We start from the raw sequence: 19,964 nt of genomic DNA, 5'->3' as shown, positions 1-19,964 counted from the left end.
AAATTTGTTGGCGCCAAGGACGGACAGAGAGGGTAAAAAGGTTCAGATGTGAAATCCAAAAGTGAAGGCGGCGAACGGTACTGGTACTAGCAAAGGAGAGCCAGCCAAGCCACGCACCAGAGACGGAGATGATTGCCCCTAGAGACAACTAGCGCGCGGAATCGGGAATAAGAATTGGAAGTGTGTGAGACAAGAGCTGGGCGAGTATAATAATAGTGCTCCCTCCTTGGTTAGTGAGCAATGGTCCACGATGGCCCACGATGGTCCTTCCTTCTTCTTCGTCGGGGAACCCAGGAGTCGATTAAGGTGTGGTAGATGGCTCAGTAGGTAGGTGGGTGGGAGGACGCGCAGGCGATTTGATCGGGGCTGATGGCGTGTTTTCGTCGTCTCCGTCGTCGGCAACAACCTTGGGGTAGGTGGTCGGGTCGGGATGGGTTTGGGGGGTGGAGGGGGAAGAGGAAGATAGGAACAGAAGACGAGGTGGTGATGGCAAGGCAGCCCTAGGTGGAAAAGAAGTAGGTGCCAAGGGGAGGGAAGCGAAAGAGGCAGGCAAGGAAGAGGCAGGCAAGGAAGAGCACAAGTGAATGAGGTGAGGTGATGGTGGTGGTGCGTGCCGGTGGACCAGTGCTTGGTGTCCAGCGGAGCGAGGTGTCGGCTGGTGTATCTGATCTGATCTGGTTTCTGCAGCTGCACAACAACGGCAACGGCAGCAGTACTTGGATGCGTGGGGAGATGCAGATAGCAACAACAGTGGTAAAGTAAAATAGAAACCCCCGTCGAAAGCAAGCAGGGGTCAGGAAACGAGAGACTGGCGACGCCGCAGTGGAGCGAACGTGGGTGGAATTGCTGGGTGGTGGGTGTCCTCTCTTTTTTTTTCTTTTTTTTTTCTCCTTCTCTTCTTCTTCCTTTTCTCTCGAACTCCTCCTTGCCGGGGGGTGGTGCTGGGCGCCAAGGCGGAGTACTCTGTGCTTGAGAAATTATTCGCAGGGCAAAGAATTTGAAAATGGATAAAATTTGCGAAAACAAAATAATGAAAGTATGAAGTAAAACCAATGAAACTAGGCCAAAGGTAGCCGCCGCTGGTGCAGTAGAAGAAGGAGAAAGAGGCGGAAGAGAAACACCAAGATCAGGCCGAGCCAAGCAGGAAAGCGGAAGCAGGAGGAGAGAAGGCCAACATCGAGGAAAAGGGTGGATCGGGGGAGAGAGGGGGTTGTTACAGGTAGAAAAGAGGCATGGTTGGTAGAGAAAATAATGATGATGGTGGTGATTATGATGATGGGAGAAATGGGAAACGGGAGAAAAGGACGCTAGAGCGCAATAGATCACATTACAACTGACGATTGACTTACTGTGCGGCAGCAGCTGGCAGTTGCAAGGAGTGGGACGGCAGGTGGTTGGAACTTGCAGATACGCGCGGATTTGACGTGACCGGGGCCAAAAGGCCAACAGGTTGCAGGTTACAGCGACCAGGGCGACTGGAACTTGGACAAGGGCCAGGGCCAGGACCAGGACCAGGACCAGGACACAAACGATAACCATTGTACGACCCCGCCCGTGGCAGGCCCCGGTCGACCCCCCAATCACGAATGTCACTTGGATCGAACGTGCCAACGCCAGTGCCGGTGCCAGCGAGCGAAAGAGGCCGGTGACTGAGAGGCGCTGAGAGATGGGTAGTGTGGAACATGCTTCCTTTGGAGATGGACACACTGGCGGTGATGTGTGATGTGTGATGTTGCTTCTCGCTGTTGCATTTAGTGGAAGCCTGGGTGTTGATGGGCACTCGCTCGCTATTACTTAGGGTCTGGCTTGTAGTTGACTATGTTATGCTTTTGTGTCCATATTTTTATAACACGCCTCAGCTAATACTACAGGTACAGGTATGCGTCGACAGAGGAACCTTTTGCCTTGCCTTGCTTGTAGTGTTGTCCCTCCGCAGGCAAACCCCCGTTTCGTGCCCAGCCTTCTTGCCCTCTTTTCCTCTGTTCGACCTTGGTTTCCCTGACTCTCTGAGCCCGCCCTACGAGCTCATCACCAGTAGCCACAGACGCCGGACAGGGACACCACCAAGAGCAAATCAGTCAGTCAAGAGAGGGGCAGCAGCAGCAGCAGAAGCAGCAGCAGCAACAACACGAAACTCTCGACACAGCACCCCTGTCCCGATGCCAGCCACTCAAGAGCCCGCCCCGCGTACCCGGCGCATACATCCCGAGCGCTCGGCCTGATGTAGCTTAGCACTTGTCAGGCTTGCAGGGTCCCGATGAACATCGAAATCAAACGGCTGCGCGGACGGACCGACAGAACTACCCGAGGCCAGCTCGCGCTGGATTGCGTTGGATTGTCCAAGTGGACGAGCAGGCGCGGCGTCGGTCAATCTCAATCACAGGCCCTCATTTGCCTCCTTCTCCCTCTCGAAATGTCATGCCATGCCATGCCATTGGCTTATTCACTCACCCTTTCACTTGTGCTTGAAGCCGAGTGTTGATGATGTTGTTTCTGCCACTGCGCGATCGGACGCGCGATTGGCAAAAACCCACGACTGTCTGCCTTCCTTACCTTACCTTCCCTTACCCCTGTCCCTCGCTCCTTTCTCTTCAATACGGTACGTACCTGGCCGCATGTCGTCACACTCCACTGCCAAGCCTCGGAGAGCACAGGCCACAGCAACAGGGTGGGTCTGGCATAAATAGAATAATGGCACAAGTAACAACACAAAAAAGTGCATCTCACCTCTGGTGTCTGGAGAAGAATCCTGTAAATTAAAAAGAGGCATGATGCCTGCATTCCTTGCCGTAACCCGGCCATGTCTATATCTTGACTGCCCCCCGGGCTCCAGTACGACCACCACAAACAAGTACCGTCGCCAACTGCGAGCGGAGGATTCTCCGGTTGTTCCAAATCCCCGGCGCCTGATGTGGCTTCTGGCGACACTCGCGCATCGCCGACTGAGTTTCCCCCCCACAGCGGTGATCTTGACGCCGGCAAACACCAAGACGACAGACAAGCCAGACAAGGGAGAGGGGCCGTCCATCCAGTAACCCTCCCCAGTCTGCCAATCTTGGATGGAACAACCCTCACTTACTAACTCTCACTCCTACCTTTCACCCTTTTTTTTTTTTTTTTTTGCCGCGAGTGACCACCACAGCAGAAATGCAAGTGGCAGCAGCGTGCATGCGTGCGTGCGTGTATGGGGCTTTGATTGAATTCCAGCTTCCGGCGCTCCGGGGAAATCACCTCACGGGCTTTTTGGCTGGATCTTCATGTTTGCATCAGCCCCTTCATCTTGTTGCTTATCTTATTCCGCCCACTCGGCTGATTGTCCCTAAGCAAATGTCTGAGTCGTGATGCGCCCACGGACGGATGAACCCTCCCCTCCCCAAGTCCAATTTGTTTTATTCCCTCCTTTCTTGTTCTTATTTTGATACAGGGCGGCAACGTTTCCGCCCTTTTTTTCTTTTCTTTCCCTCTGGCCCTGCCTTCCCTTCTTAGCGTTGGTATGGACTGTTGTTCTCGACAACAATCAGTTGTACTGACATTGCCTGCTTTCCCTGGGCCCGGCCTCATCTGGAGTTTGACTTGATGTTCATCATGTCAAGTCAAAAAGTGTCTTAACAGGAGAGCACTAGCCGGGGCCGCCGGCTGTCTCGGGCCCGCGCAAATAAGCAGCAAAGAAACATGTGTCGGTGTCTGTGCCCCGTACTATATGATACTTTGCCTCACTTGGGTTGTGCCCGTCCTGGCGCCTGAACGAGGGTCTCATCTCGTCAGCAACAAACCCCCCCCCCCCCCCCGTTTTCATCAGTCTGAGCCCCTTATGGCCACTCGTGACGCTGGCGCGCCGGTCGTTGTTTCGTTTCCCGGTCCAGACAGGCGCCGAGGCATTCGTCCGCCGACGGCTGGCACGCCGAGTCATTTCTCTTCCATTGCGCTCCATTCTGCCCGGGGCTCTTGCGGCTCGGGTTCAAATCAACACATCGTCCAGCTCGCCATTTGGAATACGGCAGCCGCATCGTGACCGACCTTCGAGCCGCACCTTCGCTTCGTTTCTGCGTACTTCAATAACATGAACAACACCGCACATGCTTGGTGTTGATGACAGCATTGCACCACTACGGGTCGCATCTTAGCGGGCGACTAGTCAATACTACGAAAAAATGACCCCTTCCCTCTTTGTCCCCCTCTTATCAATTATGGTTCTGTCACCCCATCGTGGCACAAAACGCCGTATCCGGTTACACCTTCGATGCTACTTCTCGCCGCAAATGGACATTGCCCCCTTTGCCCGTTGGAACCATTGAACTGTTTTTTTGCGAGCTACGGCCCAGAAGAGCTGCCCCCCCTCCTCCAGTGAAGCAAAAACCGGCGCTGAACACGCGGCAGACCTTGCCGGCTTGGTCCTTCTTGGTCTTGGCCACAGGGTTGCTCTTGTGCCTGCCAGTACCGCCCTCTTCGAGTCGACCTCCTCGCGATCCTTGCAGGATGCTAAGATGCTCAGATGCTGCAAACATCACCAGGACCGAGGCTCAGCGCCGTCTTCTAACCCCCTTTTGGAGCAACGCTCGTGGCGGTGATGGCCATACGCGTCTCCACGTCCGATGGGGGTACCTGCAAGCGAGATACCAGATGGATAGGACTTTGGGATACCGTGGTGAACCCTTTTTTCATCTCACGACTCATTCCAGCATACGGCCCCAAACCAAAGGCAGGACATCGCAGCACTTCTCATAGCTGGGGAAGGGGGGGAACGTGCCACAATATTCTCCGTTAGTCAACCCCCGGACGCCGAAACTTCGAGTCCCGCACGATAGAAGCTTCCGAAGAAGACGGACCCATCGCCAACCTTGAGCGGCGGAGGTTCATCTGATAATACCTATCTAAGCTCTCTCTCGCGTCACCTAGCCGAGTTGACACGAGAAGGTTCCGGGTTAGTCAGTCGGCATGCCAGAGCGCAACCACATGACGAAGGATACCCCTTGGGGGTACACTACGAAGCTCTCGTACTCGTAAAAGAAGCCAGTACTGCTCTCCCCTCCGGAGAAACCGCAAAGGCAGAGCCGGGCGCCGATGAGGCCCCATGACACAACAACAGCGCATGCGCGATGCTGACGCGGGAACCTCATGAGGCTAACTTGTAACTGCAGCAGGCGGTTTCGCATGTTTCCACGATAGGTAGATACGGGTGCGGCGTCTTTCGGTCGGCGGTCGCAACCGAGCGGGGTTGGGTTGGGTTGGGTTGGGTTGGATGGTCATCGCCTGCAAGACCGAACCGCTCCCGCGAAAGGAGCAACAACGATGACAAATGACATCGAACCCAGACGGGACAAGAGAAGAAGAAGAGAGCAGAAAAAGTCAATTCAACCGTCCATGGCGCGCGATGCGGGGGCATGGCAGCAACGACAGCAAGGTCCATCGCTCTTCCAAGGCCTCCAAAGGCCCGATTGGCGGAGGGGCTACCACAGCAAGTGTATGTACTCTGAGTAGGTTCTCAGGTGGTGTAAGGTATTTCCTTACAGGCTTCCTCGGCGTTTCCTCCGGACCACAGGGAACAGGGCCGGACGGAGAACCGATCGTCCATTGTCTATCTCTTAACCTTTTTTTTCTCCCTCCCACCTCCCGTTCTTCAAGGAAATCCCTATCCCGACATTTTTTTTCTATACTTTTTTCCCCTCAAGGTCTGCCATGTTGGTCAACAAGACGCGCTAGCGTCCCGGAGGTCCTGTGTGCCGATGGCTGGTCCGACTCCTGTGTTTCCTTGGCCCGTCAATCCCCCCAATCGAGTGTGTTGCCCCGCCAAGCGAGGCGCTGGTTCGGATGACGATCGCCCTTGGAGGCTCTTGTTGTCGAAGAAAAACCCCAAACCCAGGAACTTCGAGCGCGATTGGCGAATAGGTGCGATGGGCCATGAACCCCCCCCTAACTTCCACCCCTAGTGGATGGAGCGTGAGGGTGTGTGGGTGGTATTGCATGGCGTGCATATGAAAGGCATGGGATGGATGGTGTTTTAGGGGACAATGATCGGGGGATACGAGGCGCGCGAGGGATCACATGAAGCCCACCCTCTGGGCAGGATGCGGCGGTTGGTCGGTTTATCTTAGCACGTTCGGCGGGTACCAGTAGACCAGGAAGGCCGTTGGTGAAGCTCGTCTCCTCTTGGACGACGAATCGGTCATGCTGCACGCAGATAATACGATGCAGCAGCAGCAGGCAGGTTCGCAAGAGAGAGGAGTTGCGGACCAGAAGAGTAGCCAGTTCGTACGCCCTGCTCCACAGCCCAGTGAGCCCTTCCACCATCCATCGGGTGGTGCATCGCACTAAACAGCCACCTCCGTGGGGTGGGGGGGGGAGCTGGCTAGTGATGCATGTCTAACACGGGCCAGAGATACGCGATGGTGGATGATGAGCTGATTTCGGGAAACCTTGACGGTTGGGGGGACGAGCTGCTGACGTCGTCGATTTGCGGGCCAAGTTGTGTGTCTCTGGGCGGCACATTGGAACCGCGGTCTTCGGTGCATAATTCGCTGGCTCTGCGTTGTCGCCCTGTTGCTGGCCCGGCGTGTGAATGCTGTATCCCGCCCGGTCACGGAGGGTGAAGATCGGTCTTTAGTCAGCACCTGGGATACTCGGTGTGTAAATGGCCTAGTCTCGATAATTCCCCCCCCCTCGTCTCGCCGGGAGTGATCCAGCCCGGCGGTAAGTACGGATATATGAACACGCATCTCACAGAGTTGGCATATGGATATTGGCGGACGAGCCATCAGCCATCGACATCAGCTCGAACGTAGTGACTATCAGCCTCACGATTGGCAAACCCATGCCGCCGCCGCCGCCGCCGTCGTCTGTGGGCTTACATTCTCGACACTTTAGCATTAGTCCAGACGCGGCGTGGCGAGTATTTGACTTCGGGGGGGGGGAGAAGGTAAAGATGATATTCACTCTGTACTCGCAGCGGAGATGGCTTCGCGGCGTATTCCGGCGGAGGAGGGGCAGGGGGGAGGGTTGTCATGCCATGTAAGCACCCGAGGTGCAGGCGACGCCACTTGCGGCGAAGTGGGTGGGGAGGGGATGAAGGCGGATGAAGGCGGATATGTACGTTGACAGACCGGGGCTGATGCTTCTTGTCGGCGGGGTAGCCGCGAAGGTCAAGGAGAGGTTTTTTTTTTTCTTTTCTTTTGCTCTAAAGACTGGAGGAAATACAAGAGGCTGGGAGAGATCACGGGCGATCGGGATGGGCTGCCCAAGGTTTCTGGGCGCATGGAGACACGGCGGGGCTTGCAGGACAGGACTGCAAGACTGCATCGTCACTGCATGGCGCCTTTTGCGCGGTCGGTCCAGCGTGGCGCGAGAGATGGTCCTGCCTCGAAACCTTGTGCCGGGCTGCAGGCGAGTGATCAGATGCCCCGTGGAGAACTGTCAGCCATAAGGATCATGATGAAAACGACCCGGCATCGAGCACATATCATCATGAACAACAACTCCCTGTCGTGGGAGGTCGTGGAAGAGGGATATGAGGAAGAGAGAGAGAGAGAGAGAGAGGTGACCTTCCAGGGTGTGCCCGGCGCGTCGGGTGTGTTTCCAGGTTACCAGCAACCTGTTTTCTTCATTGATGCTTGTTGCCCCAATGCTGCCCCGTGTGTAAGTAAGGGTTGGACGCAGCGCGGCTCACCGCATGTTCCCGTGGATTTCACGTCACGTCCTGTCCATCATGCAACCCACCCGGCCCCGGTCCCAGCCCAGGCGGGCATCGCATAGCGGTCAAGGTGAAAAGGGTTCGAAGAGGAAATGGGTGAAAGATCAGAAGAAGCAGATAAGGGAGGAGGCGGGAAGATGGGTTTCCGGGGCGGGTCATGGAAAGGCTGGCTGGCGGCCGAAGTGTCGTTGGTTATGCGCTGGCCCAGGCCGGCCGTGTGTGTGCTGGAGCGTACCGCCGAGGCTCTCGAAGCCGTGCGGGGCAGGGTGCCGTCCGCCGTGAGCCTTTCTCCCTTGCCCGCCCGGGGCCCAAGCGCTGCGCCGCTCTCATAGGTGACAGGCTGTTGCACCTTATCAGTGCAGTGGTTCCCTGTTTGTTTTTTCTTCCACAACTCAACATGAGAGGGCCAATCTTGCCCTTGGTAATGCCTTAAACACCAGCCTGCTACATGATGCCAGGCCCACCCCAATGAAGCACCTCTTTTGGTCTTCACCATCTCGAAGTTGACAATGGCTATGATGACTTTTCAGGGGCAAAAGAAGGGGAGACGGAAGGGGCACCAACGCTATGAACCTCCCGCGTCCCGACCAGAGGCGACCTGAAGCCCGGAACAACGTTGGTGCGGTCTTCCAATCTCATGCGGCAACACGTGGGCAAATCGGAGCCTCTGGAAAGCATCCGACTTGAACGTCACCCCCTGACTTCACCTGACTTTTGAAAAGAGCGTTGAACAGATTGCAAAGAGCGACAAGTTTCGTGTTCTTGCTGCCCTTTTCCGATACTCTCTGTTTTTCTTTCGTATTTTTCTTCTTATTCTTCCGCCGTTTCTGTTTGCTCCTGTCTTGGTCGTTCGTCTTCGTGTTTCCTTTCTGAGTGTGTTTCTTAGGTCACGCGTTGCAGTTCACTTCGGGGTGGGCTTCCGTGGATGGAGACTTTGCCCAGACCGTGAACGACCTCCGTCATCCGCGTCTCACGCCGTCGCCGTGTATCGCGGACTTCTCGGGCCTCATCCCGACCTCCCTCATCACACCGCGACCTCACTGCGATCTCACTCGCTCACATCAGCCAGTGTCACTCACTCACCCACTGCCACTGATCCCCTCACTCACTCACTCTCATCCTCACCAACTCACCACTCACTCCGCCAAGATGCGTTTCCACTGCATGCCCCTGCTCTACGTCATCGCCTTCTTCATCCTCATCTCGGGCCTCTTCTCCGTCCTGCTCTCTCTGGCGCCGTGCTTCGTTAAGTCCAAGAACCACTGCTACCGCGGCTATGAGTCTCACTACTCCTTCGACGTCGACCGCGCCGACCACGCCGAGTGGATGCGCGCCATCCCCGACGACGCCAACCTCACCAGCCTCTCTATCCCTGGCACGCACGACACCATGACCTACGACCTCGACAACCAGGTCTTCCAGTGCCAGAACCACAACCTCTCGGCCCAGCTGCACGCCGGCATGCGTTACCTCGACATCCGCGGCCGCCTCGTCAACGACTCGATCGACATCTACCACGCCTCCATGCCCACCGGCCATTCCTATACCGAGGTCCTGCTCACCGTCTTCGACTTTCTCGACGACCACCCCAGCGAGACCGTCGTCATGCGCCTCAAGGAGGAGGGCCGGCCCCTCGGCGCCAACACCATGACCTTTGAGGACGCCTTCAACTTCTACCTGCACAACTCCACCGCCACCTCCTCCGGCGCCAAGTCCCACTTCCGCAAGCACGACCCGCGCAAGCCCTACCCGACCCTCGGCGCCCTCCGCGGCAAGATCTTCCTCCTGCAGAACTTCCCCTCCAAGGGCCCCGAGAGCCCCTACGGCGTCGTCTGGGCATCGGCCGACATGGTCCTCGAGGACCTCTGGATCATCCCGAGCGTCGAGCACCTCTACATGAAGTGGGAGGCCATCGAGAACGCCCTGCGCCGCGCCGCCACCGCCGGGGACCACGCCAACCGCGTCCTGTACCTCGCCCACCTGAGCGCCTCGGTCGGCGTGCTGCCCATCGAGGCCGCCGCGGGGAACCTGAACCGCACCGTCGCCGGCATGAACGACCGCACCGGCGACTGGCTCGCCGCCACCGCCGACCGCGGCGACAGCGGTAAGACGGGCGTCGTCATCATCGACTTCCCCGGCAAGGAACTTGTCGACCAGGTGCTGGCCCGGAACCGGCCCTTGACGGACCGCGGCGCCGAGTTGTGAGCCGGGCCGGATCGCCCGGCCAGCTGGTTCGGGGTTTTCTTCTGTAGGGTCCAGTAATACCATCACTCATAATCGTCCTCGTTTGTTGCGTCATTGCACGTCATGATATCGTACATACTGCGGATGCTGGGATCTCAAATTTTGCGCCATCTGCTCTCTCACCCCATGACTCGTGACGTGCCACATCTGAGTCGGGGACTTCATGGATCACCATACTGCATCAGGCAGTTGTTCAAACTAAGACTGTGAGGCAAAATCTGGGTGTCTCTCGTCGCGTCCGTCATCATCAGTATCGAAAGCTGTACACAACGCCCCCCCCCCCCCCCCTTTTTGCGCCCCTCCCACGCGTCGCTCTCGTTTCGCGGTGAAGAGCCACTTGGTTCGTCCGAGCCCGTCCGTCGACGCCCCGCCCGGAAGATGAGGATCTTCGGCGGGTGCACTAGCGTCGGAGGCCGGGTGATCCGCACAGCCCGAAACGGCGCCGGCGCTTGCTCTGTTGGTGTGTGTGTGTATGTGTGTGTGTGAGCTCTTTTCCCTCTTTCTCTATTTTCCCCCAAAGAGTTTTTTGGTTTCGCCCTTTCTTCCCCCATTGTTCCCCTCTTCATAAAAAACAATCCGCCCCGGCGGATCCGTGGTGTGATGTCCACTCGGGCCGTCGAGGCAAACGGCCACGTGCGCGTTGTTGTGTTTCGGTTTGCCGGCTAAGTCGAGCGGCGGTACTACTTACTCACTGTTTCGACCTTTTTTTTGGCGCTGGACTCGGTCGCCCATCGGTTGTTTTGATCTGTGCGAAACTCTCCACGCGATCTCGATTGTGGATGCAAGCGACTTCTCTCGTCTGGCACCGCTTGTGCCTTGCTTTGTGCCAGTCTTGCTGCTATCTCCCATTCATCTTGTTTCCCCGCCCCCCTTCCCCCTGGAGATACATCTCTCCCTACTCCGCTTGCCGGGTCCGATTCGACGTCCGTTACGCAAGTGGCGGTTTCACCTTGCCTGCATCTCGACCTCGTTGGGGCCACGACGAGAGATGGGATTTTTCCATTCGTCCACAATGTCGTTCATCGGTGTTTTTGTCTTCCCCCACCCTCTCCCCCGTTCCCTTTTCTCGCATGCGCAAAAAGATCTTCAGGAACGGGTACGCACATCACTATGCGACACAGCGATCTTCATTCATGTTTCCCGGTGGACACGTCGCATGTTTTCACCTCTTCCCCCTCCTCTTATATCCGGCGACCGTCGATTAAGCGAGAGGACGAGCGCGAGCAATTCGTTCTGGACCCGAGTGGAGCTTCGGGTCGTCACCGGTTACGACTTGCGGACCTACCGGATGATCTTCCAAGGTCCCAGCCCAACCATTCTTGTTGACATTGGGCTAGATGTCTCGTGCGATAGCCGAGTGTTGGGAGCACTTTTGCCGAAAACCCCTCATTTTTCTATTAGCGCTGCAGACTTGGAAGAGGGTTCATTGCTACTGCTAGCGGCTACAGCGAATGGGAGAGGGGGGTTTGGGACAGATACGGACTCTGGATAAGGGTGTTGTAGACGGAGGGATAGGCGTCTGACGTTGACTTCGGGCTACGTGGTTGCAGAATTTCTCGTGTCTAACCTATGAGCGATAGAAGCCACTGAAAACAGAGACTGTCTGGTCATGGACTTGGATAGGGGATTGAGCAGGCCTCGTTTGCCAAGGTTGGCATAGATTCTGATAGTCCACCTCCGTGACGAAGCTTAAACATACTGTTGGTAATTAGGAACACTACTTCTTTCTCGCACCGAGGCCTCCAATAGCCGTCAGAGCGAACACCCCAGGAGTATGGAGGTAGAGAGAAAACAGTCAGCTGCAGCCAGCGACAGGCACGTGTCTTGGTCAGGTTGGGGCCATTAGCATATGCTGGTATTTCTGTAAAGTGTTCCAAAGCAGAAATATTGCAGTATGGGACTTGAACTACCAGACTTTGATACACTCGTCGAAATATAGTGGGTCTTGACTACTGAAGCCTCGTTGATCAACAGAAGGGAGTCCCGAACAAGTCAGGAGGTCAGAGTTGCTCAAACGAGAGCATCATGTCTCACGAGTCGTGTCTTCCCTATCTGGCCTACGACTTTGTCTCCGAATTTGAACAAAACAAAAGAAGTCCCATTCTGGTACTACCTAGTTGTTATGGGACAACGTACGAGCTACACTCAAAATTTTCATGAGCACTGGCGGGCGCTCATGTACATGGTCAACGGTACAGCGTCTGGACAGTAGCCTTGAAGGGCCTTCCGAGCTACCTCGGCCCTTCAACAACCGAGTGATGATGTTGGCAAGAAACAGGCGTTTCTTTGGCCGTGCTGTTTCTTGAGGTATGCTAGAAGATACCAAAATCTCTCTCGCGTATTTCTTCTCGCGCTCGGAAGTGTGTGTGCTTTCTTCGATGTAGCTTGAGTTCTAATCGTTCGCTAGCTGGGTATATCAGTTTGCAGTCTCGTCGTCGAGGTAAACTTTGCAGTAGTCAGTGGTGAGGCTATCAAAGACGTCGTGCCCCAAGCCACTTACAAAGCCTAACACCCTATTGTCTTGGTCTTCGGTTCTATTGGTATTGAAATCTACAGCAAGAACATCGTACGTAGAGAACTGCGTTCGCCTACTTACAGAGAATGAAATTTTCAGGCAGGGCAGTTTTTTTGACATTCTATTCGATTGAACCGTTTCATGCCATCTCCTGGCCTTGTCATGTCCGACTTAGCCGAAGGGGCATTTGTATCTTGGTGCTGGACTGACATACCGTGACGTCTGCCTGAATCCTAAACAGGGGTGGCGTCATTGCATGCTGCAAGATGGACCAACCATATACGCACAGTGCATAGATGATTTCTACTCATGTAGGCAGGAGACTCATTGATGAAGCAGTCACCTCACCGCATCGTCCAAGACATACAGATCAGGTCAGCGACGACGTTTCTGCTCCTGATGCGACATAACGTCTCCTCAGGGACTCTTACAAGTCACGGCAGTCTGCCCCATGCAGTTACATCCATCTGCCGATGAACCATGCATGTTGACTCGGACGCCGTTTGGACTTTCGACGTAGTCACCTAGCCCGGGTTTTCACGTTGATTAACAAACCTCGCCTTTTAATCAATCTCAGGAGCTGATCCTTATCACCACCTCAACTATCACCTCGGCCGAGATAACAGAGTTGTCTCAATCAAGCCAACCTTACATTCCTTCTCAACTTCTCGAAGGACATGAGGTGAGTAGTTTGTGCGAGTCCCTCTCACTTTCATACGATTGCTGAATTACAGCTTGTTCATCTCCAGTGCAATTGGAACGGCCCCAATGACCCTAGAAACCCATTCAACTGCTCAGCTCTTCGCCAATGTACGGGCGCAGGCCTGTGTGACTGTTTTGCAACGCGCTCTACATGTTATGGACACTCTGTGCCCCGTGGGCCACTCACCGGCTCTGTTGGATGTTGACCAATTTATGACTGGCTTGGGCGCAAGCGTGAGACTTACTGCAAGCTAGCCGTTTTGCTACACAGTCGATGGACACTTGCTTTAACATGCGGTCCGCAGTTGACGGGCACCATCTTGGCCGATATGTATCAGAAGTAGGAGCGGGGCAAGTCCCTCGCGATCGCGACCTTTGTGCTATATCTCAGGCCGGCACTGGGCCCTCTTGTGGACAGAGCCATCACGCAGAAGCTGGAGTGGCCTTGGCTCTTATGAATGCTGAGAATCTTCAACGCCGGCTTCCGGGCCGCTGGTATCGTCTTCGTGAGAGAAAGCTACGCCCCCGTGTTGCTGGCTCGCAAACAAGATACAGCCGCCATGGAAGCTTCTTTGAAAAGACCAGCTCGAGATGACTGCCAACTTGCACCGGCCGCTGCAACTCCTTTGGCAACGGCCGATTATCCAAATCATCGCCCTGGTCATGGTCTTGAACTATGGCACCTACTGTCTTCTTCTTTCCGCTTTAGGTACCCTTTGGATCAACCAATATAGCTAATCCAAGTTGGCCAGCACTTTCTACTGCATCGCCATCTCTGTAGGTACTACTGTTGCAGCCTAGGCAGGGAGACGTTTTATAGACTTAGTCTTTTTAGAGAAATAGGACAGGACTGCACACGGCAATACGACTCCAGAGTTCTGTATACTATATCTAGTCCTTAGGCGTCATCGTATCTCCCTTGGGGATTTTTGGGTACGGGTGGGCGGCTGAGACTGGCGCGCTGGGTCTTAGTGGACGTTGGCATGGCCGTCTTTGTGTGCGGCAGTTTTTTGTTGGCCCAAGCCATGCTCTCCTACCTGCTTGACGACCCCGCGCACGCCGCGTCAGCAAACATGTCAATTCGTATGCTCTCCAACGTATCGGGCTTCGTCTTCCCAATTTATGCCCTGCAGCTGTTCGTCTGTTTGGGGTAGGATTGGGGCAACAGCGTGCTTGCTGTCATCTTCATCGGCCTCGGATGCCTGGTACTGCTGTTGTTGTGGAGATGGGAGGCCAAGTTGAGAGCGCTAGGCCGGGAGTAAATGTGTTTATCGCGATTGGCTGTTCTTTGGTATCAGCAAGGGAGAACAGAATGCTGATGAGATTGATAAGATTGATCAGATTGATAAGATAAAAATGGTGAGACATATTTGGTGGATCTATTACAGGGATATACTTGCTTACTGCTTGCATGGATTGTCATCATTGGCTTGCTTTTAGACCGACGTCTGACCTACATCGGCCAGATGTGCAACGCAGTAGGATGATGATAAGCTGCCTGTCTCGAACTCTTAGTCAACTTCTCAAAAGGTTCGGCTGCCGCTTCAGAATCGTCCTTCAACCGGGCAGGCAAGGCAACCGTCAAACCGACACCTGCAGGGTAGGCAGATGCGCTGTCGCCATGTCGGTCAGCTTGCATGGCTACCGTCTCGTACCTGGGATGTAGGGGAAGAAATGGTATGACAAGCTAAGGTGCTAAGTCATAGAACTACCCCGAATGTGCGTCAATGCCGCAAGATTGCAGGATAGGACATTCATCTCTATTCTTATCAACTTTCAAGATCCCGCTACGTTGCTCTCTCTATGTTTCAATCTGTCGACCTCATGAGGAAAACCGCAATGACACCTTCCTCGAGAATACACCGAATAATAAGAGACTCCATAGATCTCTACTCAACGAATGAGCATTCGAAGTCTATCGGGGACGGATGTTTCAAGAACAGAGACAAGCAGGGGGCCTTTGCCAAGGCGGTTAACCGCAAGATCCTGTCGCTTCCGATGACTGACGGCTCGGACGAGGCGTACGAGTTTGTCGACATTCAGAACGAGCAATGCAAGTGGACCAACTGCGGTGCCCGTAAGTTTCTTCAATCCCGCTGCACGTATACAGACCATTGCTGACATGATGAAGCCTGCTCGTCTGGTTGGGCACTCATGAAGCGCGAAGATAAAGGGGCGCGGAGGGGCGAGTACATGCTCGGCCAGAAGGGCTGCAACGGCAAAGCCACTCACGCGTTCCGCTGTCCGCCGAGCGACAAGCTGCCGACGTGCGGATGGTATGACCACAATAACGGCAAATGCAAGCCTGAATGCCCCGCCGGCACGGGTCACGTCGGCGGCGACAAAATGTACTGCAACAACAGGGCGTGAGACCGATTAAGCTTTGCATCAAGTGCCAGCTGGGAGCGTGACCGACGTGCGACGACCAAACAGAATGCCCCGGTTCGTAGACGGAGAAGAACACGCTGTTGGCGGCATCGGGGAGTGGTATGGGCGGCAGCATCTGTCTTAAAAATGCGTACAAGTACCCGTTCGGATCACGGATGGACGGATGATGTTCTTGTAACGAGGCTTCTCGACCGCGTGATGGAGTGTCTCGGCAACCAAGACAAATCCCACGATCCGTATTTATCGTCCCCAAACCTCCCGCCCTCCCTTCCATTGCCTCATTTGCCGCTCGACATCTTGCTCGTCAGCGACGACCCGGCCAGCTCGCCGTTGTACACAGGCATCTCGTCCGCGCCCCACGCACCAGGCGCGATGCTAGTCAGATCGCGCACCGGAATCTCGGCACATAAATCGACCACGCTGCGGGTCGTCATCTTCATCCAGCCAGACCACGACCAGACTGCTGCTCTACACCTCCCCCGGGCTGCCGGGGCGCTGTCCGCCTCGGCCAAATCTCCCTCGGTGAAATCAGCTTCGACGCACTTGACCCAGAAGTAGGGGTCCCGGTCGACGCGCTCTAGCACCTCGGCGTCAGCAAGGAGGAACGCGCGCTGGTTGGGGTTGTCGCGCATGAGGGGCAGCGACTGGCTGTTATCGTTGTCATCGTCGTCGCCGGAGCTGCGACTGGCCACCGCCGCCTGCTTGTAAATCTCGCGCACCTCGTCCATGGTCTTGTCCGCGAGCAGGGCGGCGTCGGAGCGGGCGTCGAGGACGAAGAGGGACTTGAGCTGTGCGGCGACGTCCTCCTCTCCGGCCTCGACGTAGCAGTCTATCTCGGAAACGACCTGGGCCCGGATCTTGTCGAGGAGGGTACGCCACTGCGCGTCGGTGGCCGGGCCATAGGCGGTGCGGTAGGTGGTGAAGCCCCAGCTGCGGTAGAATTCGCTCACGTCGTCTCCGGCGGTCCACGAGGTGCCTGCTGGGGGGCGAAAAGAACTGTTAAGGATTGCGGGTAGTTTGGAGATGGCCATGGTGTGTGTGTAATTTTGACTGTGACTGTGACTGATGTGTGTGTGGGGGGTATTGGATGGGATTGTAAGCCGGACAAAGCTTGGCCGATGGTGTTCTGGAATCAGGAGACTGAAATGGTAGCCGTTGCCTGGAGGGGAAATGAGACCATGCGGTTTTGTTGGAAGTCGTTCTGCTGGAAGTTGTTGGGACTTTTGGTTTCCTAGGTTCCTACATAACGTCGTAAGCGAGTTTGTCTGGTTGGTGGCATTGGAGGGTGAGGCTGTGGCGAATTGTTGATGATCCTGGCTGAGGTACCTGTAGAGAGCTAAGATAAGGTTAGATCGAAGACTAGGATTACTCGTGTAAAGGGTTCGGGTCCCTGAATATCATCCGATCATCCGAACCCTTAACCCCAACCCTGGACCCTGACCGGGCACTCCAATAAAGCACCCTCTATCACGACCGCTGCAGCGACGGGCCATCTCCTACCGCGCTTCATTCACCTGTAGGCCACTTAGTTGTTTACTCCTAAATAGCCGTCAGCTCGGAGCCGAACCCACATAGCCCGGCCCAGATGCGAGAATCTCCCGGACGCCAGCAGAAGAAATGAAGAAATGCAATGCAACCTCAGCGGACGGAGGAGCAACGGAACAGAGGACATGCAGTCGGACGAACCCCCGAAAGCCACAAGATTACAGTCTACACGAGATGGCGAAGAAATGCTTTCTCGTGCGGCACGGAGCCAGGAACGCGCGCCGGTTCGAGTGTGTCGGCCGGCAGTGCTTCGTGGGATTGAAGGCAACGGGGACGACGCTCCCACGATGTTAATTAGTGCTTCAGTCGGAACAATAAGTCTTTGAAACGAACGCCCACGTGCCAGCTGCCTCCCCTGACACTACAAGATGCGTTCTAGACTTGTTTTCCTTGCTACCGCCTCCCTGGCCGCCGCGCGCACTTCACGCCGCCACCCCGCCCACGTCCGCCGGCAGACCGGCCCCGTCGCTCCGGGCACCGCCTCAGACTGCACCTACTACGACACTGCCGTCGACAGCTCTTACAACTGCGACTTACAACTGCGACTTTTTCCAGAGCGAACGGGGTCTCTCGGCTGCCGACTTCCTGGACTATGTGAGTTTTCCTTACCTTAGACGCCAATGACCACCAACCGCTGACAACGAACCACAGAACCCCAACCTCGGCGCCGACTGCTCCGGCATCATCGTCGGCAATTCCTGCTGCGTAGAGGTCAACTATGGTCTCCCCCGTCCGACCCCGAGAGTCACGACAACCTTGCCCGCCAACACCACCGCCGCTGTGCCTGCGCTGGCAGGCGTAGGCAATGCTAGCAGGCGATGGCAATGAGGGCCGGATTTGTGGTTGGGTCGGTGAAGACCAGCGAATACCTAGTGTTGTATTTGTTGTTTTTGCGTTTTTGAACTTTGCTACTAGTTATTTCATGGCCCGCCAGCCAGCCTTGTAACCATAGAGTAAGGGCGACAAAGTGAGTTGACGCTTCTGAATAAACAGACAGAATGCCGCCTAGTGACTGTATCTTGATTGCTGGTGAGCGCTCATTGCTTTGACTTATTTTTCACAGAACTCGTACTATAGTTCTTCCTCTCGGAAAAGTCGCTGTCAACAAACGTTTCGCACGGTCTGACGGGCATCATAATATACGTATCAAACATGATTTCTATCGAATGATACTTAGAACTGGATGTCGGAGTACAACTTATCCCATTGGAAAGACTTTAAGCCAGCCCCACAAGCTTGAGCGAGTCTCTCCACAGGCGACCCTCCTTCTCCTGATCGTATGTATGCTTGGCATACCCCGAGCCGAAGGGGTTACCCTCGTCCTTTGAGGGACCTGCCTCGGCGCACTCGGCGAGGTATTTCCCCCCCTTTCCTTCCCATTCCTTTCCAATAGCTGCCAAGACAGTGGTTGCAGCTCCTTGCTCAGGGCTTTTGAACTCCTTGTACAGCTCTCCGCCACTTGCGGCGCTTTCCAACTCGGCCTTTGAAAGATGCTTTGCGAGAGGGGTCATGATCCCGCCAGGGTGAAGGCTTAGTCCGTGAAGGCCCTGAGAGCCATACCGCCGCTCCAGTTCGTTGGCCATGTAGATATTGGCGGTTTTGGACTGCGCATAGGCCCCCCAAGGGGTGTATTCGCTCTTTTCGAAGTTGTAGTCGTCCGAGTCGTTGATGCCATTCCTCAGATGTGCGGTCGAAGACACAACAACCACACGGCTGTGGAACTCTGGCGTAGTAGCCGCTAGCAAGGCGGGCTTCAGCAGCTCAAAGAACAAAAAGTGAGACAAATGATTGGTGCCGAACTGGAGCTCGTGCCCGTCCTTGGTGTACTGAAGAGTTTGGATAGCCATGATTCCGGCATTGTTGATGAGGATATTGATCTTGTCCGTCTTAGACAAGATGGTACTAGCTGCGAGACGGACACTTTGCAGCGACTCTTGGTCCATCTCGACAAGCTCCATACGGCTGGGGTCGAAGATGCCTGCCAGGGCTTCCTTTGCTTTGGTGAGATTGCGAGCCGTCAGGAAAAGCTTCGCCCCAGTGACCGAGAGCGCCCGAACTGTTTCGATTCCAATTCCGGACGAGGTGCCCGTGATGACGATGACCTTGTCGCCTAGCTTGCCCTCGACACCTTCGTCTTGGATGATCTGCAGTGCAGTTGGTCTGGCGTCGCCAGGGCCCTGAGGATTGGCGTGGGCTGCTGCGTAGCGAGACATAATCGGCGATTGAGATTGAGATTGAGATTGAGATATGAGATTGAGATTGAGATATGAGATTGAGATTGAGATTGAGAGTTAAGTGATGATGTAGGCTGAGAATAAGCAACTTGGGGTGAAGGCAAACCCAAGAAGAGGATGGTTTCCAGGTCTTATATGTCTCATTTGGATATAAGCTATCTACGCTTGCGCTCGTGATCTTGTCAAACTCGGCATTTCTGAGTCCTAGAGCGCCCTACTGCTCCACTCCTGCGCAGTCACTGTTCGTCCGGCGAAAATAAGACCATCTCTAACAAGCTTTTGCTTTTGTCAGCTTCCTGCGGACTCGAGCCTGGTTGCGGACTTTGCAAGCTGCTCGATAGTTTTCGCCTGTTTAATCTGTGGCATCTACTAATCTGTAATTATACAGTCAGTTATGCCTGCGAGTCAGATATCGCGCAAGGTTAGCCTGACTAGCCCTGCCCTTGTCAGACCGGACTGGCGACACGTCTGGAAAGCGAACAGAATACGTCCGTGAGTTGGCCAGATGTACTTCGTACTGATGTCAAGTTCAGTGTGGCTGCGCTTTTACAGTCTAATTGGCCCGCGGGAAAAACATTTGCCTGCAACCACAGTATAATAGCGGCTAAAAGTTTTAAACCCATGTCAGGTATCTTCTTGGCTTGCAACCCAG

General features: G+C 55.1%; 7 protein-coding genes across 7 annotated transcripts; 4 read left to right on the top strand and 3 right to left on the bottom strand.

The window, feature by feature from the left end:
• Nucleotides 1-1,539, bottom strand: CDEST_08619 (uncharacterized protein; the record flags this gene model as incomplete). The annotated part of the gene is made up of 1 exon (XM_062924778.1): nt 1-1,539. The coding sequence occupies one exon, from the start codon at nt 1,537-1,539 to the stop codon at nt 139-141; it is 1,401 nt and encodes a 466-aa protein (XP_062780829.1). The 3' UTR covers nt 1-138.
• A 6,237-nt stretch (nt 1,540-7,776) lies between these two features.
• CDEST_08618 (uncharacterized protein) lies at nt 7,777-8,286 on the top strand (the record flags this gene model as incomplete). Its single annotated transcript, XM_062924777.1, has 2 exons — nt 7,777-7,938; nt 8,143-8,286. The coding sequence occupies 2 exons, from the start codon at nt 7,777-7,779 to the stop codon at nt 8,284-8,286; spliced, it is 306 nt and encodes a 101-aa protein (XP_062780828.1).
• CDEST_08617 (Putative phosphatidylinositol-specific phospholipase C, X domain-containing protein) lies at nt 8,095-9,953 on the top strand. Its single transcript, XM_062924776.1, has one exon. It carries the CDS (start codon nt 8,834-8,836, stop codon nt 9,887-9,889), a length of 1,056 nt encoding a protein of 351 aa, XP_062780827.1. The 5' UTR covers nt 8,095-8,833; the 3' UTR covers nt 9,890-9,953.
• Nucleotides 9,954-13,603: 3,650 nt separating this feature from the next.
• Nucleotides 13,604-14,407, top strand: CDEST_08616 (Putative MFS transporter superfamily; the record flags this gene model as incomplete). The annotated part of the gene is given in 4 exon segments (XM_062924775.1): nt 13,604-13,854; nt 13,898-13,922; nt 14,048-14,284; nt 14,300-14,407. 4 exon segments carry the CDS (start codon nt 13,604-13,606, stop codon nt 14,405-14,407), a joined length of 621 nt encoding a protein of 206 aa, XP_062780826.1.
• A 541-nt stretch (nt 14,408-14,948) lies between these two features.
• CDEST_08615 (uncharacterized protein) lies at nt 14,949-15,515 on the top strand (the record flags this gene model as incomplete). The annotated part of the gene is made up of 2 exons (XM_062924774.1): nt 14,949-15,222; nt 15,277-15,515. The coding sequence occupies 2 exons, from the start codon at nt 14,949-14,951 to the stop codon at nt 15,513-15,515; spliced, it is 513 nt and encodes a 170-aa protein (XP_062780825.1).
• A 296-nt stretch (nt 15,516-15,811) lies between these two features.
• On the bottom strand, nt 15,812-16,564 carry CDEST_08614 (uncharacterized protein; the record flags this gene model as incomplete). Its single annotated transcript, XM_062924773.1, has 1 exon — nt 15,812-16,564. One exon carries the CDS (start codon nt 16,562-16,564, stop codon nt 15,812-15,814), a length of 753 nt encoding a protein of 250 aa, XP_062780824.1.
• A 1,731-nt stretch (nt 16,565-18,295) lies between these two features.
• On the bottom strand, nt 18,296-19,291 carry CDEST_08613 (Putative short-chain dehydrogenase/reductase SDR, NAD(P)-binding domain superfamily; the record flags this gene model as incomplete). The annotated part of the gene is made up of 1 exon (XM_062924772.1): nt 18,296-19,291. One exon carries the CDS (start codon nt 19,289-19,291, stop codon nt 18,296-18,298), a length of 996 nt encoding a protein of 331 aa, XP_062780823.1.
• Nucleotides 19,292-19,964: the final 673 nt, after the last annotated feature.

The sequence above is a fragment of the Colletotrichum destructivum genome, chromosome 5 (genome assembly GCF_034447905.1).
Source record: "Colletotrichum destructivum chromosome 5, complete sequence".
NCBI lineage: Eukaryota > Fungi > Ascomycota > Sordariomycetes > Glomerellales > Glomerellaceae > Colletotrichum > Colletotrichum destructivum.
This window is presented reverse-complemented; position numbering and strand designations above follow the sequence as displayed.

Excerpts from the sequence above, each read along its gene's own strand:
- CDEST_08617 (XM_062924776.1), top strand. The coding sequence starts at position 8,834 with ATGCGTTTCCACTGCATGCCCCTGCTCTACGTCATCGCCTTCTTCATC.